The sequence below is a fragment of the Hemiscyllium ocellatum genome, chromosome 17 (genome assembly GCF_020745735.1).
Source record: "Hemiscyllium ocellatum isolate sHemOce1 chromosome 17, sHemOce1.pat.X.cur, whole genome shotgun sequence".
In the NCBI taxonomy this organism is placed as follows: Eukaryota; Metazoa; Chordata; class Chondrichthyes; order Orectolobiformes; family Hemiscylliidae; genus Hemiscyllium; species Hemiscyllium ocellatum.
Window position 1 is genome coordinate 41,082,263 of NC_083417.1, and position 23,987 is coordinate 41,106,249.

Genomic DNA, 23,987 nt, shown 5'->3' on the forward strand with positions numbered 1-23,987 from the left:
TTTTATCTGTTCATTATTTCTTAAGAAATGTATTCCTTTCCCTGAAATGTTTTATTAAAGGTTTATATTTAGATACAAGTGCACCATTGAAAGGCATGGGAACTAGTACCTTTGTACAATTGTTGTAGTATGTTTGTTGAGCTGGGATTTTGTATTGTAGATGTTTCATCCCCTTTCTAGATGACATCCTTAGTGCTGTGGAGCCTCCTGTGAGACACTGCTGCAATTGGTCAGTTGGAAATTATGTGGTTTTGTTCCTGTTGCTTTGGTTACCGGTTCCGGTTGTTCATTGCAGTATGTGGGGTCTAGGTCAGTGTATTTATTCATGGGGTCTGTGGATGAGTGCCCACATACTCACAACTGCTGCAACTGGTAACCGAGCTACACGAACAGGACAAGACAAACAGGATAGCCAGAGAATTCCGAGAAGCATGGCACTCATCCACAGATTCCATGAATAAACATTGACCAAGACCAATGTACCGACCACTGCAATGATCAGCCAAAACCGGCAACCAGAAGCAGCAGGAATGAAACCACATAAATTCCAGCAGACACAGTGCAGCAGCACTTCACAGGAGGCTCCACAGCGTTGACAATATCACCTACAATGGGGATGAAACATCTTCAATCCAAATTCCCAGCTCAGCAAATATACCCACAACAACTGCAACCCGAGCTATAAACCTTCACACAAACCTTGAACCTTTGTACAAGTTTTTTTATTCAAGTTTTTCTTTATTTTTTATACTTAATTTCTTTCAGTATTGTTTCTTCAAGGTACTATAAATACTGAATACACGCATACTGTTCATGAACAGTAAAATCATTATCTCATGCAGAACAGCCAGACTCACCAATTCAAGTCTTTACGTAGGTCTGTTTGGTTTTCTAAGCCTGATTTGGTGCTTAAATCTTCAGTCTCCTTGTTGCTGGAACAATCTCTGTTTAAATAAGAATGTGTTGAATCACACTTTCATTTCAAGCCTCATTTCCACACTGTTCATTTCAAAGTTCACTTTGGGCAACAGTTACTCTGTACAAAGGTAAAAGACGTACGGAAACAACAGTTGACTTTTCTCAAATCTTAGAAGTCTTCATTAGAACTGTGCTTTATAAAACTGTGTCATACCGCTCAAAGTAAGTACTGTTTTCACAGAACCGTTAGCCTTTACTCTGCTTTTCTGGCATTACCACTTTCCAAATGCTGATTGTGACATTTTTCGGTATTATTTCTTTGGTGTACTCAAAACAACCCATTAAGCCATAAATCATAGTCATGTCATTAGGGGCACAGAAGGAGGTCATTCAACCCATTCAGTCTCGGTCAACTCATTTAGGATAATCTAATTTGTCCCATTTCTCTCTTGCAGCCCCCAAAAGCTGAAAGTTTATCATGTTTGCACCCATCTCATTTTATTTTATTTCATTCATCATCTCCCTTCCACCACACTTGTATGAAATGAGTTTCATGTCATTATCAACTGTTTCACAAAAAAGTAATTCCGCAGAACCCACTGTATATCTTTTGCCCAAAACTCTAAATCTGTATCACCTGATCCGTGTACCTTCAACTCTTGGGTCTGCTTTCCTTTCTCTACATTGTCTAAACTTACCATTATATTGTATGTCTCTGTTAAATATCCTTTGAGGCAAAGATTGCAACTCAAGCTTCTGTAACCCAAATTTGTAGCTATTATCTGATGTGATGGCAGGGCATTTAGAGAAGTTCAAGGCAATCAGGCCAAGACAACATGGACTGGCGAAAGGGAAATTCTGTTTGTGAGAAACAAAACTCATGTATTAATAAATTTCAGACAAAGTCAAATTCTGAAGCAGCAAATTTTATTGATACGAACTTGCAAGAACGGGAGCCTAACGAGTAAGCACCCCGATCTGAGGGTTACATTCTGATTTATGCTGTTCAGCTGCATCTCTTGGTCCTCCCCTTTCATCCCATTGGTTACTTTTGCGGTAGCGCATAGCCTATCACAAACTCTAGCTTCACTCCACCTTTGTCTAGTTTCTCTCCACCTCTGTTTACTTCTCCCATTACTCTAAGCCCGTCGCCCCTTACTCTTATTTATCTCATTTCTTATATGTGACTATCCTGGCATAGTTTGCTGTCTTCGTGCGATCATCCTGCCAAACTAAATTCCATCCGTTGGCCACATCCTTCCTGCAACTGGCACACTATTCTCCTGTTACTGGTACATCCCGCTACACGGTCGCTCTGCCCTATTAGTCATGGATAATTCTACCTGTTTTCGCTTCTCACTGTTTAGTATTGGCATGCGCAGTCTAATTTTATAATGTAAACTTTGGCAGAAGAAACACCTGTTCTCTTATTCTGCACAATTTCAACCATATACCTTACATGTTAAACCAATATTTTGAGTAAATTGAGCAAATAACATGTGCTGTGGGTAAAAGTGAACCAGTGGATGTGTTGTGTTTAGCTTTCCAGAAGCCATTTGATAAGATGGCAATGACGGAAAATAAATCATGGTGTAGGGTGTAACATAATGACATGGAAAGAAGATAGGTAACAGGAAAGAGGCAAAAGTGGGTCATCTTCTGATTGGCAAGTTATGACATAATGAAATGGTTTGTAATGGAGTTAGGTTCAATCAAGGCATTCTAGAAAGTGTTAGATGATTTGAATAGAAAATACATGGAGAGTTATGGGGAAAAGGCAAAAGAATAGCACTAAGTCATAATGTTCACTTGGAGCACCAACGTAGATACGATGGGTCAAGTGACCTCCTTCATAATAAATCTGTGATTCTGTAATTAGTGGTGTACTACAAGAAAAAGTGCAGAGGCCTCAGACTTTTACAGTTGAATTATTAATTTAAATTACTTGGCTGAAACGACCAATGAAACAAAAATAGGCAGGAAATTAAGTTGTGAAGAGGACATTAGGAGAGCACAAATGGAAACTTTAATTGAGGTCAAAAGTCATGCAACACCAGGTTATAGTCCAATAGGTTTATTTGAAAGTCACCTGGGGGCAGCGCTCCAAAACCTGTGATTTCAACTAAACTTATTGGACTATAACCTGGTGATGTGCAACATTTGACCTTGTCCACCCTAGTCCAACATCTGCACCTCAGAGTTTAATTGAATGAACAAAGATCACGCGAGCAAGCGGAGTATAATATGGTAAAGTGTGAAATTGTGCATTTTGGCAGGCAGGATCAAAAAATATTATTGAAACAGTGACAGAAGAACCTTGTGTTCATATGTTAGATAGTGGAAAGTGGCAAGTTATATCTCAAGAGCAGTTAGCAAAGCATGTGGGATCTTGAACTTCATAAATCAAGATATTGCATACAGGAACAGGGAAGTTATGCTGAACCTTTTAAAATTTCTGGCTAGGCCATGACCAGAATATTGCCTCCAGTCCTGGATACTCAGTATTGAACAGCCGATTCTTAGTACTGCACATGAATGTCAGCCTAGATTTTTGTGCTCATGTCTTTGAGTAGGACTTGAACCTATGGCTTTCTAGCTCAATGAGTATTACCAATAGAACCACAGCTTAGAGAAGGGTTACATTGATAAAGCAATCTGTGGTCTGCTTTAAGAATATTTGGAGTTGAGCCTCCTAGTTCCTTAAGTATCTTTACCATGATGTGGAGGTGCCAGAGTTGGACTGGGGTGGACATCTTTAAAAATCACTCAATACCACGTTATAGTCCAACAGGTTGATTTGGAAGCATAAGCCTTCGGAGCGCTGCTCCTTCATCAGATCATGATCCTGCTCCTCTAGATACCTGACAAAGGAGCAGCGCTCTGAAAGCTTGTATTTTCAAATAAACCTGTTGGACTATAACCTGGTATTGTGTGATTTTTAACTTTATCATTACCATGATCACATAATTCGGGATAAAACTCTAGACTTTCTTTATGAATGCAGTTTACTTCTGAATGTCTAAAGGCAATTACAACCCTCCGTAGAGTGTACTGTTTGCAAGCAGGTTTCAAGACTTAGACTGAGCTCACTATTAGAACTATTCTTAACTCCAACATATAGAAACATGATACCTTGTCTTAGAATAGTGGTGATGAGATGCCCTCTTCTTCCATCCTCAGCTGATGTCTGCCCATGCAACAGAAAGGAGCTTCACCTAAAAAAACTCAAAGAACTACAGATGCTACAAATCAAAAATGAAATCAGAAATTGCTGGAAAATCTCACCAAGTGTGGTAGCATCTCTGGAGAGAAAGTAAACTTCTTGCATCATAGAGTCATAGAGTCACAGAGATATACAGCATGAAAACAGACCCTTCAGTCCAACTCATCTATGCTGACCAGATATCCTAAATTAAACTAATTCCATTTGCCAGCATTTGGCACATATTCCTCTAAACCCTTCCTATTCATATACCCATCCAGGTACCTTTTAAATGTGGTATCAGACTCTTAAGACTTCCTCTGGTACATCCACCCTCTGCGTGAAAAAGTTGCTCTTTAGGTCCCTTTTAATTTTTTCCCCTCTCACCTTAAACCAATGCCCTCTAGTTTTGAAATACTCCACCCTGGGGAAAGGTCCTTGACTATTTATCCTATGCATGTCACACATGATTTTATAAATCTCTATAAGGTTGCCTCTGAGCCTCTGGCAGTCCGCCTCAATCTGTTCAGCCTCGTCAAACACTCCGACCCTGGCATCATCTTTGTAAGTCTTTTCTGAACCTTTTCAAGTTTCACAAAATCCTTTTTGTAGCAGGGAGCCCAGAATTGCACACAGTATTCCAATAGTGGCCTAACTAATGTCCTGTATAGTCGCAACATGACCTCCCATCTCCAATGGCTCTTCTTCAAAATTTCGGCCAAGCTGCCCATTATGTAACAGGCAACTTATCCATTTTCCAGCTTGTCTGTTGAACTGAAAATCAGGTGATAAAAAGGCAAACTCCAAATTAAAGTCAATAGAAGTGACCCTGTTCATGAAATAATATGAAGCAATTTTTTAACTGAAGGAACAAAATAGATTTTTTTTAATTAATTCTACAAAAATTGGGAATTCACTCTGACATATTATCAAAGTAGTTCTCTGGCAGCAAATACATTGTCATATTGGAAAATTATGGAATGCTTGCCCATACAGATAGCTCTTCTATAACATGATCAGTGCATTCCTGTGCAACCGCACATTATAGAAAAATTGCGCTTTAGAAACAGCACTTAAAGTGTTAGCGATGTAATCACGTTACAACCAACACACGCTTTAAAAGTTTCACTTTAGAAAATGTGTCCCCAATTCGTTAATCACGGTAAAGTGAACTTGCGTTAATAAAACACATGTTACAGCATAACAAGTTGTATTCTGTCCAAAACAATTATGTGCTCAAAGCCAATGATTTTCTGATATATGTTGGCGACAGGCGAAGTTCCCTTTTGCTAGATCCTGCTAGAAAATCACCTCAATCAAAATCAAGTAAATGATTTACTTTGAAATATGTACAAAGTTGAATGAAGCCCTTGCACAACTTCAAAAACAAACACATCAAGATTGATGTTTATAGGACATCCAAATCATTCTGCTGAAAGGATAAGGCACCCATTACCCAGTAAATAACTCAATGGGTTGATCAGTTACAGAATTTATTTCCAATTAGGCCAAGGGTTCTGACTGTGCTGTGGAAGTATGGTTTGTGGAGATGAATCATAAAATTTCCTTTGTAAAGTACAAAGTGTAAGATATCAGTCAAAGTTAAAACTGCTTTGTCATTCCCTGTTTTACTCAGAAGTGAAGGTGCGACAAATCAATTTAGATGTTTTGCATATTGTAATCAAATCTTGCAATTGGATATTTAATTTGAAATCTGGATATTGCAGAGAGGAGTACAGAGCCATGAACCCCTGTTTATTGTGACTCTCCTCTCATGAAGCTAAGGTCATGGTACTGCCTGCATGAGCCCATAGGCTATCAGAACTAGTTCCATGCCAATATCTAAATTATACAAAGTTTCATGCTGAACTTCAGATTCTTATAGAAAGCTCTTCCATATAAACAGATCAGTATTTAGTTTTTCTTATAGAAGTTGGTCTCTAAAAATCAGAGAACTCTTTTAGGATTCCTCATAGTGTGTTGGCTTCCATATATTTTGACCCCATTTGCCAATGGTAATGTAATTTCTACTAGGTTTGACTGAATCAGTATTGAGCATTGCAAACCTGGGTTTTCGAGGTTCCCTGGCCTAGTGCTCCATGGTGTGGCAGAATGATTCACCTCCTGCTTCAGAAAATGTTCCTTACTTTCTCCATCCTCTCAATCACTCTGGTTGCCCTCTTTTGTCAACTTTCACTCATTGCAACATTCATTTTGCACAGCGGTGAGAAAAATGGTACTATCTGAAGGAACGTCAAAGTCATTGTAAGTAATCAGCATTCACTTGCTACAATGATGCAAGGGATCTGAAATTTTCATGAAAAGATCTATGATTGTTAAGATTATTTCCAGGGAGGCAGAGACGGCTAGGAAGATATTTGAATTGAGAGTTTTCACAAATTATGAAATATTTTATCAGAGCAATCAGGAAAAATCTATTTTTTTCCAATTCTGGGAATGGTAACCAGGATTTATTAACTTAAATGATCACGAGAATGCAAGGAAACAGATTAGAGAAAGTATCTTTAGCCAAAAACACTGTACAGCTTGTAATGGTAGTTGAGGCTGAGACCATTGAACTTTCTAGAGACAATTAGATGGATGTTTTAAGCAAAAGATGTTCTTGGATTATGGACAGAGCATGGACAGGTAGAATTAGCTTTGTATTTGTTCAACAATAGCTGATATATATATGCTAGGATGAACAGCATACATTTTAGATTGCAAACATCAATTGTGATTATTATTACGAACATCAGTCAGTTTTCTTTAAATAAATATGCATTATCAGTTAAAGCTGCAAGTCAGTTTAAACAGAAAGCATTGTCAGGATTTGCTAGCAAATGTTTTATCTTTTTAGTTTAAATAGCAGAATAAGGATAGAAAGTCTGTACTGAATGTGAATAAAATGAGGGCAAGGAGACATGGAGATGCTTGGCTCTGCCTTGATTAAATCCTGAAGACTGGCACTGCAGAATATTCCAGTTCACTAGTTCTTGGAGCAGAACAGTGAAGCATGTCCGAAATAAAACCAGAAAATACTCAGCAGGGCAGACAGCATTTTCTCTTTTTAATTCAGATTTCCAGCATTCACTGTGTGTTCATATGTATTAGCAAAACAAGTCTGCCCCTTGTGGTTCAAAATGTTCATTCTCAAATGGAGCAAATTACACAATCTGTGATGTGGTTATGCATTATCATATGGTGTAAAGGTGACTAGCATAAGTATACTTAAGGAGATAGGGGATAAACACAGGACAACGCTAAATACAAGGATATTGAAATAACTCCTCAGAGTCCAGTATCTCATCATCAAGTCACACTTTATTTACGTGTGGACAGTAAATGGACTCTGACCAGGTAGCTCACAGAGTTAGAGTGGTGTGTATCGCTGAGACTCCAGTTTATATCTGTCAGTCACAGCTCCCCGATTGGCCCAGGATAACAATCCCAATCGGGGATCTCATATTCAATGAGTTCCACGTGGCCCTCATTCCAATATCTACAGATATACCTGACATCCAGCAGCACTTCATGGCCACAAATACCTCCATGGACTGAGGTCGAGATATGGCTCAAAATTTTCACTCACTTCTGTCACAAATCCAAACATAGTCCACGTCAGTCAGACCTAGACAGATTCTGCACTGAAAGAATTTATGCTCAGCATGACTTGAAGTTTCAGAATATAAAATACATATCAATACTAAAAATCTTAGCAAAATATTTTTACGCTTGCTAATTAAAATGTTTACATCACATTTATTAGGTCTAATCAATGAATATTATACAATCAGAAATATTCCTGATTATAATCAAGGCTTGGAGAAAGTGAGAACTCCAGATGCTGGAGATCAGAGTCGAGAATGTGGTGCTGGAAAAGCGCAGCAGGTCAGGCAGCATCCGAGGAGCAGGGAATATCATTCCTGATGAAGGGCTTTTGCCCGAAACGTGGAGACTCCTGCTCTTTGAATGCTGCCTGACCTGCTGTGCTTTTCCAGCACCACACTCTCGACTATAATAAAGGCTTGCCTAGTTCTTCTAAGAAACATGTGAAAGACTAGATGAAAAAAATTCAACAATCCCTCTAAAATTACTCTGTTTTAGTAATCATGTGAAATTCTGCATTTTCGAATACCTAAAAAATTTGTAATCCAACAACCTTTAAATATATATTGTACAATGTATGAATAGAAATAGAACTAGATTCCTTTCACAATCCTTAAGTACAGTAGAGTTAAAGTACAGAGCAAGTAAATATAATTCTAAAACAGATACCTTTGAATAAGATCATTTTTACTCCACTATCTTGAAAGAAACAAAGAAAAGGAAAACAGACTCCAGTCCGTCCAAGGATAGGCAACTGAAAGCACCTGCAGAATTGAGAAAAAGGGTGACTGATTCATAATATCTTCAATAACCGAAGGTTTTGAAGTAAACTAGTTGTCATGTGCCAGTGTATTTATTTCTGAGGCAACCTGTATTGTTAAGTTTCTCTCACTTTGTGGCTCAGTGGTTAGCACTGCTGCCTCATAGCGCCAGGGACCTGGGTTCAATTCCCACCTCAGGAAACTGTCTGTGTGGAGTTTGCACATTCTTCCCATGTCTGCATGGGTTTTGTGCGGGTGCTCCGGTTTCCTCCCATAGTCCAAGGATGTGCAGGTTAGCTGAATTGGCCATGCTAAATTGCCCGTAGTGTTAGGTGCATTAGTCAGGGGCAAATGTTGGGGAATGGGTCTGGGTGGGTTGCTCTTCGGAGGATTGGTGTGGACTTGTTGGGCTCAAGGGTCTGTTTCCATACTATAGAGAATCTAATCTCAAAAAAAAACGAAGACTGATTGAGACTCAGCAAATAAAAATCTGATTCAAAGCGATGTTGAAAGGAATTTGTTAATATTTATCATTTAGAAATCCAGAAGACCAGAGAAATGCATTTTTGTTCTATTGTTTTCATTCATTGCTGATGCAAATAAAATCACTAGTGAACTCAGAATCTTTGTCTAAGTATGTTAAGAGTTCATATTCAGTGCACTTGTTAAGGCAGAATTGCATGGTAGCATGTGATACATTCCAGTAACTATTGTAAAATTAATTTATGCATCATGATCCCTGGAACTTGCTAGGTTGGAGGATCTGAATTATGTACTTACGCTCCTAGTTCTTATATTCTTAAGCTTGCTTAAAAATTTGATTGGAATGTCTTGATTGTGAGGCCTCAAGATATACATAATTGATAGTGAGCTTGAGAAGATTGTTTTATGTTTGTCACAAGGCTTGTTGCTCAACCTTCTATTCTTCTATTCTTTTCCTTGCTGGTTCTTTGTGGCCTTTAATAGCTTATGGGTGGCTGCTGTCTACTCTAGTAGATTCTGCAAACTGTTTCATTTCCATATTGTCCTGTTACTGTTCTCTATAAATATATCACTCATCAGTACAGGAAATTTGATCCTTTGTTCACAGTCTCTTGCACATCACAGCTGGTGTCACTATTACTTAGTCAAAGAGATAGATTTTGAGGAGGTAAGAAAGATCAAGGATGAAGGCATGGAACATTGACATTCAGAGTTGGGGATTTCGGCAGCCAAGTGCATAGTTATCAATGGTGAAACAATGAAACTGGATCTTTCAAAAGAGCCTAGAACTGAGAGTGTCTTACAGGGTCATAGGAGAATGGAGAGGTCTGATGGAGGGATTTGAAAAGCAGGTTGGATGGAATTTTCCCATGCTTTGATCTATTAATGGAATGGCAGAAAATTTGGGTATTTGAACATAGAAAAGGAGAGTACAGGCCTTTCGGCCCTTGATATTGTGCCAATGTTTTGTCCTACTCTAAGATCAAACTAACCTACACACCCCTCATCTTACTATCATCCACATGTCTATCCAAGAATCCCTAATGTCCTTAATGTATCAGACTCTACTACCACTGTTGGCAGTACATTCCATACACCACCACTTTCTGTGTAAAGAACCGATCTCGGACATCTCCTCTAAACCTTTTATCAATCACCTTAAAATTATGCCCCCTTGTGATAGCCATTTCTGCGCTGGGAAAAAGTCTCTGGTTATCCACTTCATCTATGCCTCTCATCATCTTATACACCTTTGTCATTGTTGTGGTTCTGTTCGCCGAGCTGGGAATTTGTGTTGCAGATGTTTTGTCCCCTGTCTAGGTGACATCCTCAGTGCTTGGGAGCCTCCTGTGAAGCGCTTCTGTGACGTTTCCTCCGGCATTTATAGTGGTATAAATGCCACTAGAGGAAACATCACAGAAGCGCTTCACAGGAGGCTCCCAAGCACTGAGGATGTCCCCTAGATAGGGAACAAAACGTCTGCAACACAAATTCCCAGCTCAGCGAACAGAACCACAACAACGAGCACCCGAGCTACAAATCTTCTCACAAACTTTGAACACCTTTGTCAAATTGCCTTCAAACTTTCTTCATAAGACATGCCCTCCAGGCAGTATCCTAGTAAATCTCCTCTGCACAATCTCTAAAACTTTCACATCCTTTCTATGATGAGGCAATCAGAACTGAACACAATATTCCAAGTGTGGTCTAACCAAGTCTCTATAGTGCTGCAGCATAACCTCGCAGCTCTTAAACTGAATTCCCCCGCTAATGAAAGCCAATACACTGTATGCCTTCTTAATAACCCTATCAAAATTTTGGTGGCAATGTTGAGGAATCTATGGACATAGACCCCAAGATCCCTCTGTTCCTCCACACTGCCAAGAATCCTGCCTTTAGCCATGTACTGTGCATTCAACTTCAACCTTCCAAAACGAATCACTTCAAAATCTTCCAAGTTGAACTCCACCAGCCACTTATAAGCCCAGTCCTGTCAATGTCCTGTTTCAGGTAAAAAGTGTGGTCTGCAGATGCTGGAGATCAGAGCTGAAAATGTGTTGCTGGTTAAAGCACAGCAGGTTAGGCAGCATCCAAGGAACAGGAAATTCGACGTTTCGGGCCAGAGCCCTTCATCAGGAATGAGGAGAATGTGCCAGGCAGGCTAAGATAAAAGGTAGGGAGGAGGGACTTGGGGGAGGGGCGATGGAGATGTGATAGGTGGAAGGAGGTCAAGGTGAGGGTGATAGGCCGGAGTGGGGTGGGGGCGGAGAGGTCAGGAAGAAGATTGCAGGTTAGGAGAGCGGTGCTGAGTTGAGGGAACTGACTGAGACAAGGTGGGGGGAGGGAAAATGAGGAAACTGGAGAAATCTGAGTTCATTTTTGTTCCATAGGCAGGTGCTGAGGAAGGAGATGTGGCTGTGGTAATGAGTCTGTTTGAGAACGTGGCTGAAGAGCTTCTGTGCAGAGGAGATGACCTGGGGGGTGCAGTGAGAGAGAGACTCACTGTTGCAGTGAGAGAGAGACTCATTGAGATGCAGTGAGAGAGAGAGACTCACTGAGATGCAGTGAGAGAGAGACTCTCCCCTCCCCCCACCTTGTCTCAGTCAGTTCCTTCAACTCAGCACCGCTCTCCTAACCTGCAATCTTCTTCCTGACCTCTCCGCCCCCACCCGACTCCAACCTATCACCCTCACCTTGACCTCCTTCCACCTATCACATCTCCATTGCCCCTCCCCCAAGTCCCTCCTCCCTACCTTTTATCTTAGCCTGCCTGGCACATTCTCCTCATTCCTGATGAAGGGCTCTGGCCCGAAACGTCGAATTTCCTGTTCCTTGGATGCTGCCTAACCTGCTGTGCTTTAACCAGCAACACAATGTCCTGTTTCAACCATGTATATGTACATTAGGGTAATAGAACAGAATTGGAATATAGTGTTACAGAACCAGAGAAGATACAAAGAAGGATCAACTCTAATATATGAGGAGTCCATTCAAAACGTTGATAAAGGCAGGGAAGAAGCTGTTCTTAAATCTGTTGGTACGTATTTTCAAACTTTTGCATCAGCTGTCCAATGGAAGAGGGTGGAAAAGAGTATAGCCAGGTGGGAGAGGTCTTTGATTATGTTGGCTGCTTTTCTGAGGCAAAAACAAGTATAAATGGAGTCAGTGGAAGGAAGGCTGGTTTTTGTCCTGGACTGGGCTGCATTCACATCTCTCCATAGTTTCTTACTGTCTTGGGCAGAGCAGTAGCCATATCAAATTGTTTTGCATCTCATTATTATCTGATCTCATCTCATTTCTATGCGGCTCCCTATTTTCCCCCTACTTTCCCATGAAACTAGATAGTACCAATTCATGGCACGGAAGTCAGAATGGTTACAGCTTTCCACTCATATCCTGAACCTTCATTTAGCTCCTCCATCACTACCAGTTCCTAGCATGCTCCAGGGACACCATCCTGTTCCACCTTTCCTCATTCAAGTGTGGAATATCAAACCACAAGTCCCACCACATCATCCTGGCTGCTTTCATTCCAATTTAAACACTATTTCAGCCCTTCAGGCTTTTACTTTGTAGCTCACAAACACTGAGGCTTTGCATACTTCTGACCCTTACACACATGCACTAACACATTTCATACATCTATATAGGATTCATCTTATGGCTTTTACTTGAATTTCTTTGTACTGACCTATGTTGCACTAATTTCAAGGCTCCCAGCCTTTTTAGTGAATTATACTCATCAGCTATAACTTAAAAACTGCTAGTGTCTTTGTCTTGTTATTTCTCTTTGACATAGAGGGAGAACCAGACAGCTCGAAAAATTCAGAGCATAAATGGTCAAGCGGGTGGATTATTAATTTCAGGCATTCAGTCCTGTCAAAGGCTGTCCCAGGGCATGTGCCACCAACTTGATAGATGTGGATTAGTTCTGCACTGTTTGTTTTTAAAGGTCACAAATTCAGTTTGGAACTGTGGCCAAATACATCAGTGCTAAGAAAGCCGTGACTGCAGTAGAGTGTTATGGAAAATCCTTGCAGTGTCAATGGATACGATGTTTGTACTGTTGAGTTTATGACAGACAAATACATGAAGGTGTGCAGTCTAGTTTTGCCTTCAGAAGAGATTAAAGCTTTTAGTGCAGAAATATCCCAAGGGCAATGCAGAAGTTGGAGCTTTTTGTCATTGCAGGAGAACCAAGCTTTTGTTTTCAGTTTAGTTGAGGGGTACTAGTCACTTCAGCAGAAGTAGTTTTTAGCTTTTTCGTGTGGAGAGTTTGTATATAAAACTCAAGTTTTTAGATCTGAGAAACTTTAGGATATCACAATTATGAAAGGTTCATGTTATCAGACTCAAAAAGGAATCATAAAACAGTCTCAGCAGTCCAAGAGAAAGAAACTGGAAAATGTCAGTTCAGTAGAGTTTTAAAAGTTGAGATAGGAGTGATATTTTTCTGTGGGATTCACTGTAACAGATAGCTTTGGAAAACAGATTGAAACTTTGTTGTTTATGTAAAGATCATTGTAAATATTTGGTTTGTTCCTTATTGTGTAATAAATCTATGTTTGTTATAAAGGAACATCTGCAGCTTCATGTGAACATATTTCAGTAACTAAACACAATGTTAACCAAATGAAAATGTTAAATGTATTATCTATGAAGTCAGGTTTAATTCTGGGATCTGACCTCTCCAATATTACCAGTAACTGGGATCAAATCATGGGACGGGGCACAGACTGAAACCTATAGAAAATGCCAGCCTTTACACCTGCGTACAGAAAATGGCAGATTGGTTTTCTAGAAGCACAGATTCAGACACCTGGAGAAGGAGTCAGAAACTGATGCTGCTGTGAAAAACAGAGGTGTGTTGTTACATTGCTATAAACTGTTATTTGTTCGCTACCAAGCAGAATGCTGATGAGAGCTAGCTTTCTGTATGAAGAGATGGAACTTGTGAAAACCAAGGAGCTGTTGGAGGGTGCCTTGCCTCTGCAAGCCTGTTCAGAAATACTCAGAAAACTGAGTGGAACCATGTTCAAATGACTTTGGAAGACTCCATCTATTCTGGCAGGAAGAAGAAGGTCTGCTGCAAAGCCAAGAAAAGCGTGGGACTACTTTAGGCTACATGGTTGCCAGGAAGGTGACATTACACATAAATGGATTGTAACGTATTTCAGTTATGTTAGTTGATGAAGAAGTGCTTTTCCTTTATTTGGTGCATTAGTTGTTTGCTAAGCAATATGTAGTTGATGTTGATTTCGACTTGTTTGAAGCAGTAAAAGTCTTAAAAATTAAATATCATCTTGCGATACTTCACATCGGTTTCTGAGAAATTCATTTCTCTTCTTCAATGTTATTCGAATCTACAAGCACTTTTACAAACCCCTTCACTCTTCTACTCTAATGTAATTGCAGTAGACACAAGCATACAATTTGTTTTCCTAATTGTTTGTCAGGCCTTTTGCTTACTCCACAATATGAATGTCCAGTTTGATGGTTGAAAGTTCCTCACCCAATGTCCAGTCTGAAACCGCTTGCCAGGTCTGAAACCAACTCTTCCACCAATGCCCTTCCTCCCAACCAAGTGCCTGGTCTGAAACTCCCTACTTGATGCCCAGTCTCCCTCTCACCAGGTCACAGACTGGCAGTGTTATAGTGACTCTCTCCTTGAGGGCTGCCTCGGGTGGGAGAAGGAGGAGGGGAAAGGGGAACGGGCCTACCTATGTAAATGAGGCAGCTCCTCAGACTTGCTGTTGCAGTCCCTGGTGCTGATAATGACCCTGCAAATGGAGCTTTTCACTGAACTGTCCCTCAAGAGGCAGCTATTCACCAACTGAATGTTTCAAGAAGTTTTGACACTGATGTGTGTCGAAGTGCCGGGTAGTAAAACTCCATCGTCAGTCAGAAGTAGAGGGAGCCATAACAAGAATCTGTTTAAGTTCAGCCAATGTTTTACTTTTTGAGTTATCTTGAAGGTTCTCTGTCCATAATTAATATCTGTAGAAAATGTGTTGCACTGTACATTTTGTTATTTCTTTGTTCAGAAGTAGATTTACTGAACATCTTGGAACCTTTATTCAAAAAAGCAAATTTTTGCAATTTCAAAATCACACATTATCTGGTTCAAAAGCTAATTTTACACATGGAATGCTGCAATGGAACCGAATAATCCAATTCCTGCTAAGGATGACAACATAAAGACTAAATTCTTGTGTATTGTCTTTGAAACTAAGATATCATTTAGATTTGATTCTTATGGGTGATTAAATCAACAAGATGCTTTTGAATGTCGCTAACTTTATGAACTGCAGACGTGTCAAGGTAATGTTTTGCCACAGGAAGAACGAGAATGCAGAAGAGTAAATAGGTTTTCCTTTGTACAGTAACAAGATCGGAGTGGTATAGATATTTCATATTGGCATTTTGAATACAACCAAGGGTGTTGGAGAGCTAATTGCAGAGAGAACAATCCCTTTAAGATGCTCAAATGTGAGTGTAGATAAGATAGTTTTAGTGAGGGCATCTCACTGTAAGATATGGAAATGATCAAGATTGAATATTTTGATAATAGAAACTTTTGGGATGCAATGAGAGATGGGAAGCCCTATTGTGATATGGAAAACAGGGCAATGGTAAGAAGAGAATTATGGTATAGGTATTTAATATTGGTATTTTGAATATAACCGATGTCAATTGGTCTTCCCTTTCTACCTGAATTTAATAAATGATTCAGAGACTAAATCGGAAATGCATAGATCTATTTACTCCCACAGTGGCCACTTGGCACAGTGGTTCAGTGGTTAGCACTGCTGCCTCACAGCACCAGGGTCCCAGGTTTGATCCCAGCCTCTGGTGACTGTTTGTGTGGGATTTGCATATTCTCTACGTGGGGATGCTCTGGTTTCCTCCCACAGTCCAAAGATGTGTGAGTCAGGTGAATTGGCCTTCTAAATTGCCCATAGTGTTAGGTGCATCGTTCAGAGGGAAATGTGGGTGGGTGACTCTTCAGGAGGTCGGTGTGGACTTGTTGGGCCGAAGGGCCTGTTTCCACACTGTAGGGAATCTAATCTAATCAAAAAGGACAAAATTAGTTTGTTCTCAGCCCTTGAGCAGAAGGAAAGAATATTTTAGGCTTTTAGACTCTGAAAAGGTGGGACACAAAAGAGTGGATTTTGCATCTCCTGTGATTGTACAGAAAGGTGTTGGATATTAGAGGAATGCACCTCGGGTGCTACAGAGGGAACAATCCCTTTAAGATGTTGAAAGATGAGTGAAGCTAAGATATTTTTCGCGAACGCATCTCGCTGAAATGATCAAGAATGGATATTTTAATTATAGAAACCGGTGGGATAGATAGTGTGAAAGCAAGCCCTATTGCGGTTTTAGGAGATAAAACAATTATAAGAAAAGGATTATAGTAGAATGGAACAGGCACAGTGACTTTGTCAAATACAATGGGAAGTTGTCCTAATTCAGAGATCAAGTGCTTAACCTAGACTGAAATTTCAGTATGGTGCTTAGTGTGTAATCGAGTATTGGAAGTTTTGTTTTTGGATGAGACTTTAAGTTAAGGCTGTGCCTTCTCATATGGTTGCAATGAAAAGACAATGGGAGCTCTCTTTGCTGTCCAGGCAAATATCTGTTGTTTATATGGACATACAAATTAGGAACAGGATTAAGCAAGAAAAAGGTAGAAAATAGATTATCTTGTTGTGTGGTCTTAGTGCCATGCCTGAGAGTTTGAGTTCAAGACAGACTGGTTAAGGAGAAGGCAAAATCAAGGATTGTCTTATAGCTTAGATTCCTGTAAAACTTTATTTCTTGCATGCTAACATTGTATACAATTGTACAGGCAGTTCTCCTATAATGTCGTAGTTGTGTTCCAGTGAAACTTTGCTCAATAGAAAATTGCTTAGTAGAAATAATGGGGCCTATGGAAAAGCGGGGTTTGGGACACTCCAGCAAAAAATATCACTCATGAATGTCATCCAGAAGTCTAACACAAAGTACAGCACAGCCTCAATGAAGGTTAAAATCATATTTATTAACAAAAGTAAATTTAACACAATACATTTAAAAAATGTAAGAAAGCTGCTCTCTGCACAGTAGGTCTCACTGCTCTGTTGGCAGTTGACAGCAGTGAAAGTGCACTTTAGCACGAAGACTGGCGCTGACTTTGCACTTGTGCAGAACAGTGCAGAAACTACTGTGCAGACACTGGCGCATGTACAGAACAGCAAAACGACTGGCACCGATGTTGCGAATGCATGGAATGGTGAGAACTGACGCATGCACAGAACGAAGTGCATGAACCCCCACCACCGCAGAATTGCACTCCTGCAAATGGAGGTAAGCGTTCTCAAAAATACAGTTTCCTAATTCTTCAGGGACATTATTGCCAAATTGCACTACCAAAATGTGTATTACCCAGAACTACCTGTAAACGGTCTGGGAAACACTAGATTCTCATTGCATTGTTGGGAGACTGATTCCCTGATCGACAGTATGGTGCTGGAAAGGCACTGCAGGTCAGGCAGCATCCGAGGTGCAGGAGAGTCGACGTTTCCGGGCAAAAGTCCTTCATTGGGAATGTTTGCTCGAATTTGACTCAACCCCACACTGTTGCTGGTATCCAGTGGGTGTCAGCTCTGCAACATCATTGTAAGGTTACTGGAGGTTCATAGAGCTCTTAAACATCACTAGTTGTTCATAACTAGTTGGGGTGGCTCAGTACAATCATGAATGCACTGACGTGCATCATTGACTGCAAGTACTTTGGGTTATTCAGAAGTGGTGCTATTTCGACACAAATTGTCAAGAATGTAAAATGCCATTTTGTCAACCCAATATTGCACTTGAAGTCCATGAGACCCTTGTGAGTTGACTCTGTCAAACTGAACAGCCTTATCATGAGTTGGGCCATGGAGATGTTGACCAGTGGGGGCGCATGTGCAGTGTGCCGTTGCGCTGGCCTTGTGTCAGCTGCGGGGAGCCGTAGTTCCCGTTTTGACGGTGAATTTTAATGATTTGTCCGGAGACTGAGGGGGAATAACATTCACCCGGAGCAGACATGGGCTCCACTACCATGCAGATCCCTAACCGGCTCCCTCTACTTCTGACTAACGAAGGGGTTTTACTGCCCGGCGCCTCGATGCGCATCAGCGTCGAAACTTCTCGAAACATTCAGTTGGTGAAGAGCCGCGTCCTGAGGGGGACCTCGGTGAAGAGCACCATCCTCGGGGTGATTCCCAACACCAGGGACCCCGACAGCGACACCGAGGAGCTGCCGGACTTACACAGGTACACCCCGGACCCTGACCCGGCACAGGCCCAGGCCCCATCCGGGGGAAGCCCCTAAGCGGGGAGTCACTCAGAGACCATCAGACCGTGGCCCCGGGGAGGGGCAGGCCCGGCCCGGGTAAAGGGGAGGGGGTCAGACTGGGTGTTGGGTAAGGGGAGGGAGGTCAGACTGGGCACTGAGTAAGCAGCGTGGGGGGGGGGGGGTTGTCAGAGCGGGCACTGGGTAAGGGGAGGGGGGTATCAGAGCTGACACTGGGTAAGGGGGGGTCAGACTGGGCACTAGGTAAGGGGAGGGGGTTGACTGGGCACTGGGTAAGGGGTGGGGGGGTTACTGGGCACTGGGTAAGGGGAGGGGGGTCTGACCTGGCACTGGGTAAGGGGAGGGGGGGGTCTGACCTGGCACTGGGTAAGGGGAGGGGTGTCAGAGTGGGCACTGGGTACGGCGATGGTGAATCTGAGTGGGCACTGGCTAAGGGGTGGGGGTGTTCAGACTGGGGACTGGGTATGGGGAGGGTGGAATCAGAGCGGGCACTGGGTAAGGGGAGGTGGGTCTGACCGGGCACTGGGCAAGTGTAGGGGAATCAGATTGGGTGCTGGGTAAGGGGAGGGGAGGTCAGAGCGGGCACTGGGTAAGGGTAGGAGGGATCAGACTTGTCACTGGGTAAGGGCAGGACGGGATCAGAGTGGGCCCTGGGTAAGGGATGGGTTGGGGGGGGGTCAGACTGGGCACTGGGTAAGGGGATGGTGAATCTGAGCGGGCAGTGGGTAAGGGAGGAGGGGTGCCTGAGCGGGCACTGGGTAAGGGGTGGGTGGGGCGCTAGGTAAGGGGAGGAGGGTCAGACTGGGCACTGGGTAAGGGGAGGGGGGAATCAGAGCAGGCAGTGGGTAAGGGGAGGGGTATCAGAGCGGGCAATGGGTAAGGGGAGCTGGGTCAAACTGGTCACTGGGTAAGGGGAGGGGGATCAGAGCAGGCACTGGGTAAGGGAGGGGGGTGCCAGAGTGGGCACTGGGTAAGGGGTGGGTGGGGCACTGGGTAAGGGGAGGGGTATCAGAGCGGGCACTGGGTAAGGGGTGATGGATCAGAGTGGGCACTGGGTAAGGGTAGGGGGTATCAGACTGGTCACTGGGTAAGGGGAGGTGGGTCTGACTGGGCAAGGGGAGGGTGGGGTTAGATTGGGCACTGGTTAAGGGTAGGGGAATCAAATTGGACGCTGGGTAAGGGGAGGGGAGGTCAGACTGGGCGCTGGAAAAGGGGGGGGTCAGACTGAGCACTGGGTAAGAGGAGTGAGGGGGTCAGACTAGGCGCTGGGTAAGGATTGGGGGGGGATCAGACTGGGCACTAGGTAAGGGGAGTGTGGTCAGACTGGGCATGGGTAAGGGGAGGGGGGATCAGTGGCACTGGGTGGGGGGGGAAATCAGAGCGGGCACTGGGTAAGGGGAGGGGGATCAGTGGGCACTGGGTAAGGGGAGAGGGGCCAGACTGTGCACTTGGTAAGGGGAAGGGGATCAGACCGGGCACTGGGTAAGGCGTGGGGAGGTCAGACTGGGCACTGGGTAAGGGAGGGTCAGACTGGTCACTGGGTAAGGGGAGGGGGGGTCAGACTGAGCACTGGGTAAGGGGAGGGGGGGTCAGACTGGTCACTAGGCAATGGGGGGTCAGACTAGGCACTGGGTAAGGGAGAGGGGGTCAGATTGGGTTTTGGGTAAGGTGAGGGGAGGTCAGACCGGGCACTGGGTAAGCAGCGTGGTGGGGGGGGGAGGGAGGTGTGTTGTCAGAGCGGGCACTGTGTAAGGGGAGGGGGGGTCAGAGCGGGCACTGTGTAAGGGGAGGGGGGTATCAGAGCTGACACTGAGTAAGGGGAGGGGGTATCAGAGCGGGCACTGGGTAAGGGGGGGTCAGACTGGGCACTGGGTAAGGGGGAGTCAGTTTGGGCACTGGGTAAGGGGAGGGGAGGTCACTGGGCACTGAGTAAGGGGAGGGGTGTCTGACCTGGCACTGGGTAAGGGGAGGGGTGTCAGAGTGGGCACTGGGTAAGGCGATGGCGAATCTGAGTGGGCACTGGGTAAGGGGTGGGGGTGTTCAGACTGGGCACTGGGTATGGGGAGGGTGGAATCAGAGCGGGCACTGGGTAAGGGGAGGTGGGTCTGACCGGGCACTGGGCAAGGGTAGGGGAATCAGATTGGGTGCTGGGTAAGGGGAGGGGAGGTCAGAGCGGGCACTGGGTAAGGGGAGGGGAGGTCAGACTGGGCGCTGGGAAAGGGGGGGGTCAGACTGGGCACTGGGTAAGAGGAGTGAGGGGGTCAGACTAGGCGCTGGGTAAGGATTGGGGGGGGATCAGACTGGGCACTAGGTAAGGGGAGTGTGGTCAGACTGGGCATGGGTAAGGGGAGGGGGGATCAGTGGCACTGGGTGGGGGGGGGGAAATCAGAGTGGGCACTAGGTAAGGGGAGGGGGATCAGTGGGCACTGGGTAAGGGGAGAGGGGCCAGACTGTGCACTTGGTAAGGGGAAGGGGATCAGACTGGTCACTGGGTAAGGCGTGGGGAGGTCAGACTGGGCACTGGGTAAGGGAGGGTCAGACTGGTCACTGGGTAAGGGGAGGGGGGGGTCAGACTGAGCACTGGGTAAGGGGAGGGGGGGGGTCAGACTGGGCACTGGGTATGGGGAGGGTGGAATCAGAGCGGGCACTGGGTAAGGGGAGGTGGGTCTGACCGGGCACTGGGCAAGGGTAGGGGAATCAGATTGGGTGCTGGGTAAGGGGAGGGGAGGTCAGAGCGGGCACTGGGTAAGGGGAGGGGAGGTCAGACTGGGCGCTGGGAAAGGGGGGGGGTCAGACTGGGCACTGGGTAAGAGGAGTGAGGGGGTCAGACTAGGCGCTGGGTAAGGATTGGGGGGGGATCAGACTGGGCACTAGGTAAGGGGAGTGTGGTCAGACTGGGCATGGGTAAGGGGAGGGGGGATCAGTGGCACTGGGTGGGGGGGGAATCAGAGCGGGCACTAGGTAAGGGGAGGGGGATCAGTGGGCACTGGGTAAGGGGAGAGGGGCCAGACTGTGCACTTGGTAAGGGGAAGGGGATCAGACTGGTCACTGGGTAAGGCGTGGGGAGGTCAGACTGGGCACTGGGTAAGGGAGGGTCAGACTGGTCACTGGGTAAGGGGAGGGGGGGGTCAGACTGAGCACTGGGTAAGGGGAGGGGGGGTCAGACTGGTCACTAGGCAATGGGGGGTCAGACTAGGCACTGAGTAAGAGGAGGGGAGAACAGAGCAGGCACTGGGTAAGGGGATGGGTCAGACTGAGCACTGGGTAAGGGGAGGGGGGTCTGACCGGGCACTGGGTAAGGAGAAGGGCGGTCAGATTGGGTACTGGATAAGGGTAGGGGGAATCAGACTGGGCGCTGGGTAAGGGGAGGGGGGTCTGACCGGGCACCTGGTAAGGAGAAGGGCGGTCAGATTGGGCACTGGATAAGGGTAGGGGGAATCAGACTGGGTGCTGGGTAAGGGGAGGTCAGCCTGGGCACTGGTTGGGGGGGAGTCAGACGAGCACTGGGTAAGGGGAGGGGGCTCGGACCGGGTACTGGTTGGGGGGGGGGGGGGGGTCAGACTGGGCAAGGGGAGGGGATCAGACTGGGCACTGGGTAAGGGGAGAGGAATCAGACTGAGTACTGGGTAAGAGGAGGGTTGTCAGACTGGGCACTGGGTAAGGAGAGGGGGGATCAGACTGGACACTGGGTATGGGGAGTGGTTTAAGATCAGGCACTGGGTAAGGGGGGGGTCAGAGCAGGCACTGGGTAAAGGGAGATGGGCCAGACTGGGCACTTGGTAAGGGAAGGGATCAGAGTGAGCACTGGGTAAGGGGTGGGGGGATCAGAGCAGGAACTGGGTAAGGGGAGGGGATGATCAGACTGGCACTGGGTAAAGGGGTGTTTCAGACCAGGCAGTGGGTAAGGGATGGGTGTTTCAGACCGGGCAGTGGGTAAGGGTGTTCAGATTGGGCACTGGGTAAGGGAGTGTTTTAGATTGGTCACTAGGTAAGGGGAGGGGTTCAGACTGGGCACTGGATAAGGAGGGGGCAGGTGTTTCAGATTGGGCACTGGGTAAGGGGGTTGTCAGACTGGGCATTGGTTAAGGGAGTATTTCAGACTATGCACTTGTTAAGGGAGTGTTTCAGACCAGGCTCTGGGTAAGGGTGTTTCAGACCGGGCACTGGGTAAGGGTGTTTCAGGCTGGGAATGGGGTAAGGGAAGTCCAGACTAGGCACTGAGTAGGGAGGTGTTTCAGACTGGGAACGGTGGTGGTGATGGAAGTGTTGGTCTCAGACCTGGTGAGGGGTTTCCGACTGGACATTGAATGGGGAACTTCAACCGTCGAACTGGACATGGATGATGGATTTCAGACCATCAGGCTAGTCATTGACCATGGCCATCAGGCTGGACATTGCATGGGGAGCTGTGACCGTCAGGCTGAACACTGTGTGAGGAGCTATGACCATCAGGCTGGACATTGCGTGAGGAGCTGGGCACTGGGTAAGGGGAGGGGGGTCAGAGCGGGCATTGGGTAAGGGGGGGTTCAGAGTGGGCACTGGGTAAGGTGAGGGGGATAAGAGCAGGCACTGGGTAAGGGGAGGGGGGATCAGAGAGGGCACTGGGTAAGGGGATGGGGGGGTCAGAGTGGGCACTGGGTAAGGGGAGGGGGATCAGACTGGGCACCATGTAGGGGGAGGGGGGTCAGATTGGGCACTGGGTAAGGGGAGGGGGAATCAGAGCAACCCCTGGGTAAGGGGAGGTGGGATCAAACTGGTCACTGGGTAAGGGGAAGGGGGTTCAGACTGGGCACTGGGTAAGGGGAGGGGAGTCAGACTGGGCACTGGGTAAGGGGAGGGGGGTCAGACTGGGCACTGGGTAAGGGGAGGAGATGGTCAGACTGGCACTGGGTAAGGGGATGGAGAATCACCGGGCACTGAGTAAGGGGAGGGGGGGGGTCAGACTGGGCATTGGGTAAGGGGAGGAGATGGTCAGACTGGGCGCTGGGTAAGGGGAGGGGGGTCAGACTGGGCGCTGGGTAAGGGGAGGGGGGTCAGACTGGGCATTGGGTAAGGGGAGGGGGGTCAGAGCGGGCGTTGGGTAAGGGGAGGGGATGATCAGACTGGCACTGGGTAAGGGGGTGTTTCAGACTGGGCAGTGGGTAAGGGATGGGTGTTTCAGACCAGGCAGTGGGTAAGGGGGTTCAGACTGGGCACTGGGTAAGGGCAGGGGGGGATTAGAGCAGGCACTGGTTAAGGGGAGGAGGGGAATCATAGCGGGCCCTGGGTAAGGGGGGGGTGGGAATCATAGCAGCCCTTGGGTAAGGGGAGGGTGGATCAGACCGTGCACTGGGTAAAGGGAGGGGGGATCAGAGCGAGCATTGGGTTAGGGGAGGGGGGGGAATCAGACCAGGAACTGGGTGGGGTGTTTCAGACCGGGCACTGGGTAAGGGTGTTTCAGGCTGGGAATGGGGTAAGGGAAGTTCAGACTAGGCACTGAGTAGGGAGGTGTTTCAGACTGGGAACGGTGGTGGTGGTGGTGGTGGTGGAAGTGTTGGTCTCAGACCTGGTGAGGGGTTTCCGACTGGACATTGAATGGGGAACTTCAACCGTCGAACTGGACATGGATGATGGATTTCAGACCATCAGGCTAGTCATTGACCGTGACCATCAGGCTGGACATTGCATGGGGAGC

At 45.6% G+C, this 23,987-nt stretch overlaps 1 protein-coding gene across 2 annotated transcripts in view; it reads left to right on the forward strand.

Annotated features, from left to right (window-relative positions):
- The first annotated feature begins 17,945 nt into the window (after nt 1-17,945).
- Nucleotides 17,946-23,987, forward strand: part of lonp2 (lon peptidase 2, peroxisomal) — a 106,702-nt gene continuing 100,660 nt past the window's right edge. For both annotated transcript variants that reach the window (XM_060837696.1, XM_060837697.1), the window contains exon 1: nt 17,946-18,273. In XM_060837696.1, the coding sequence (XP_060693679.1) occupies nt 18,044-18,273 (230 nt within the window). In that variant the 5' untranslated portion in view covers nt 17,946-18,043. The remainder of the gene's footprint in view (nt 18,274-23,987) is intronic.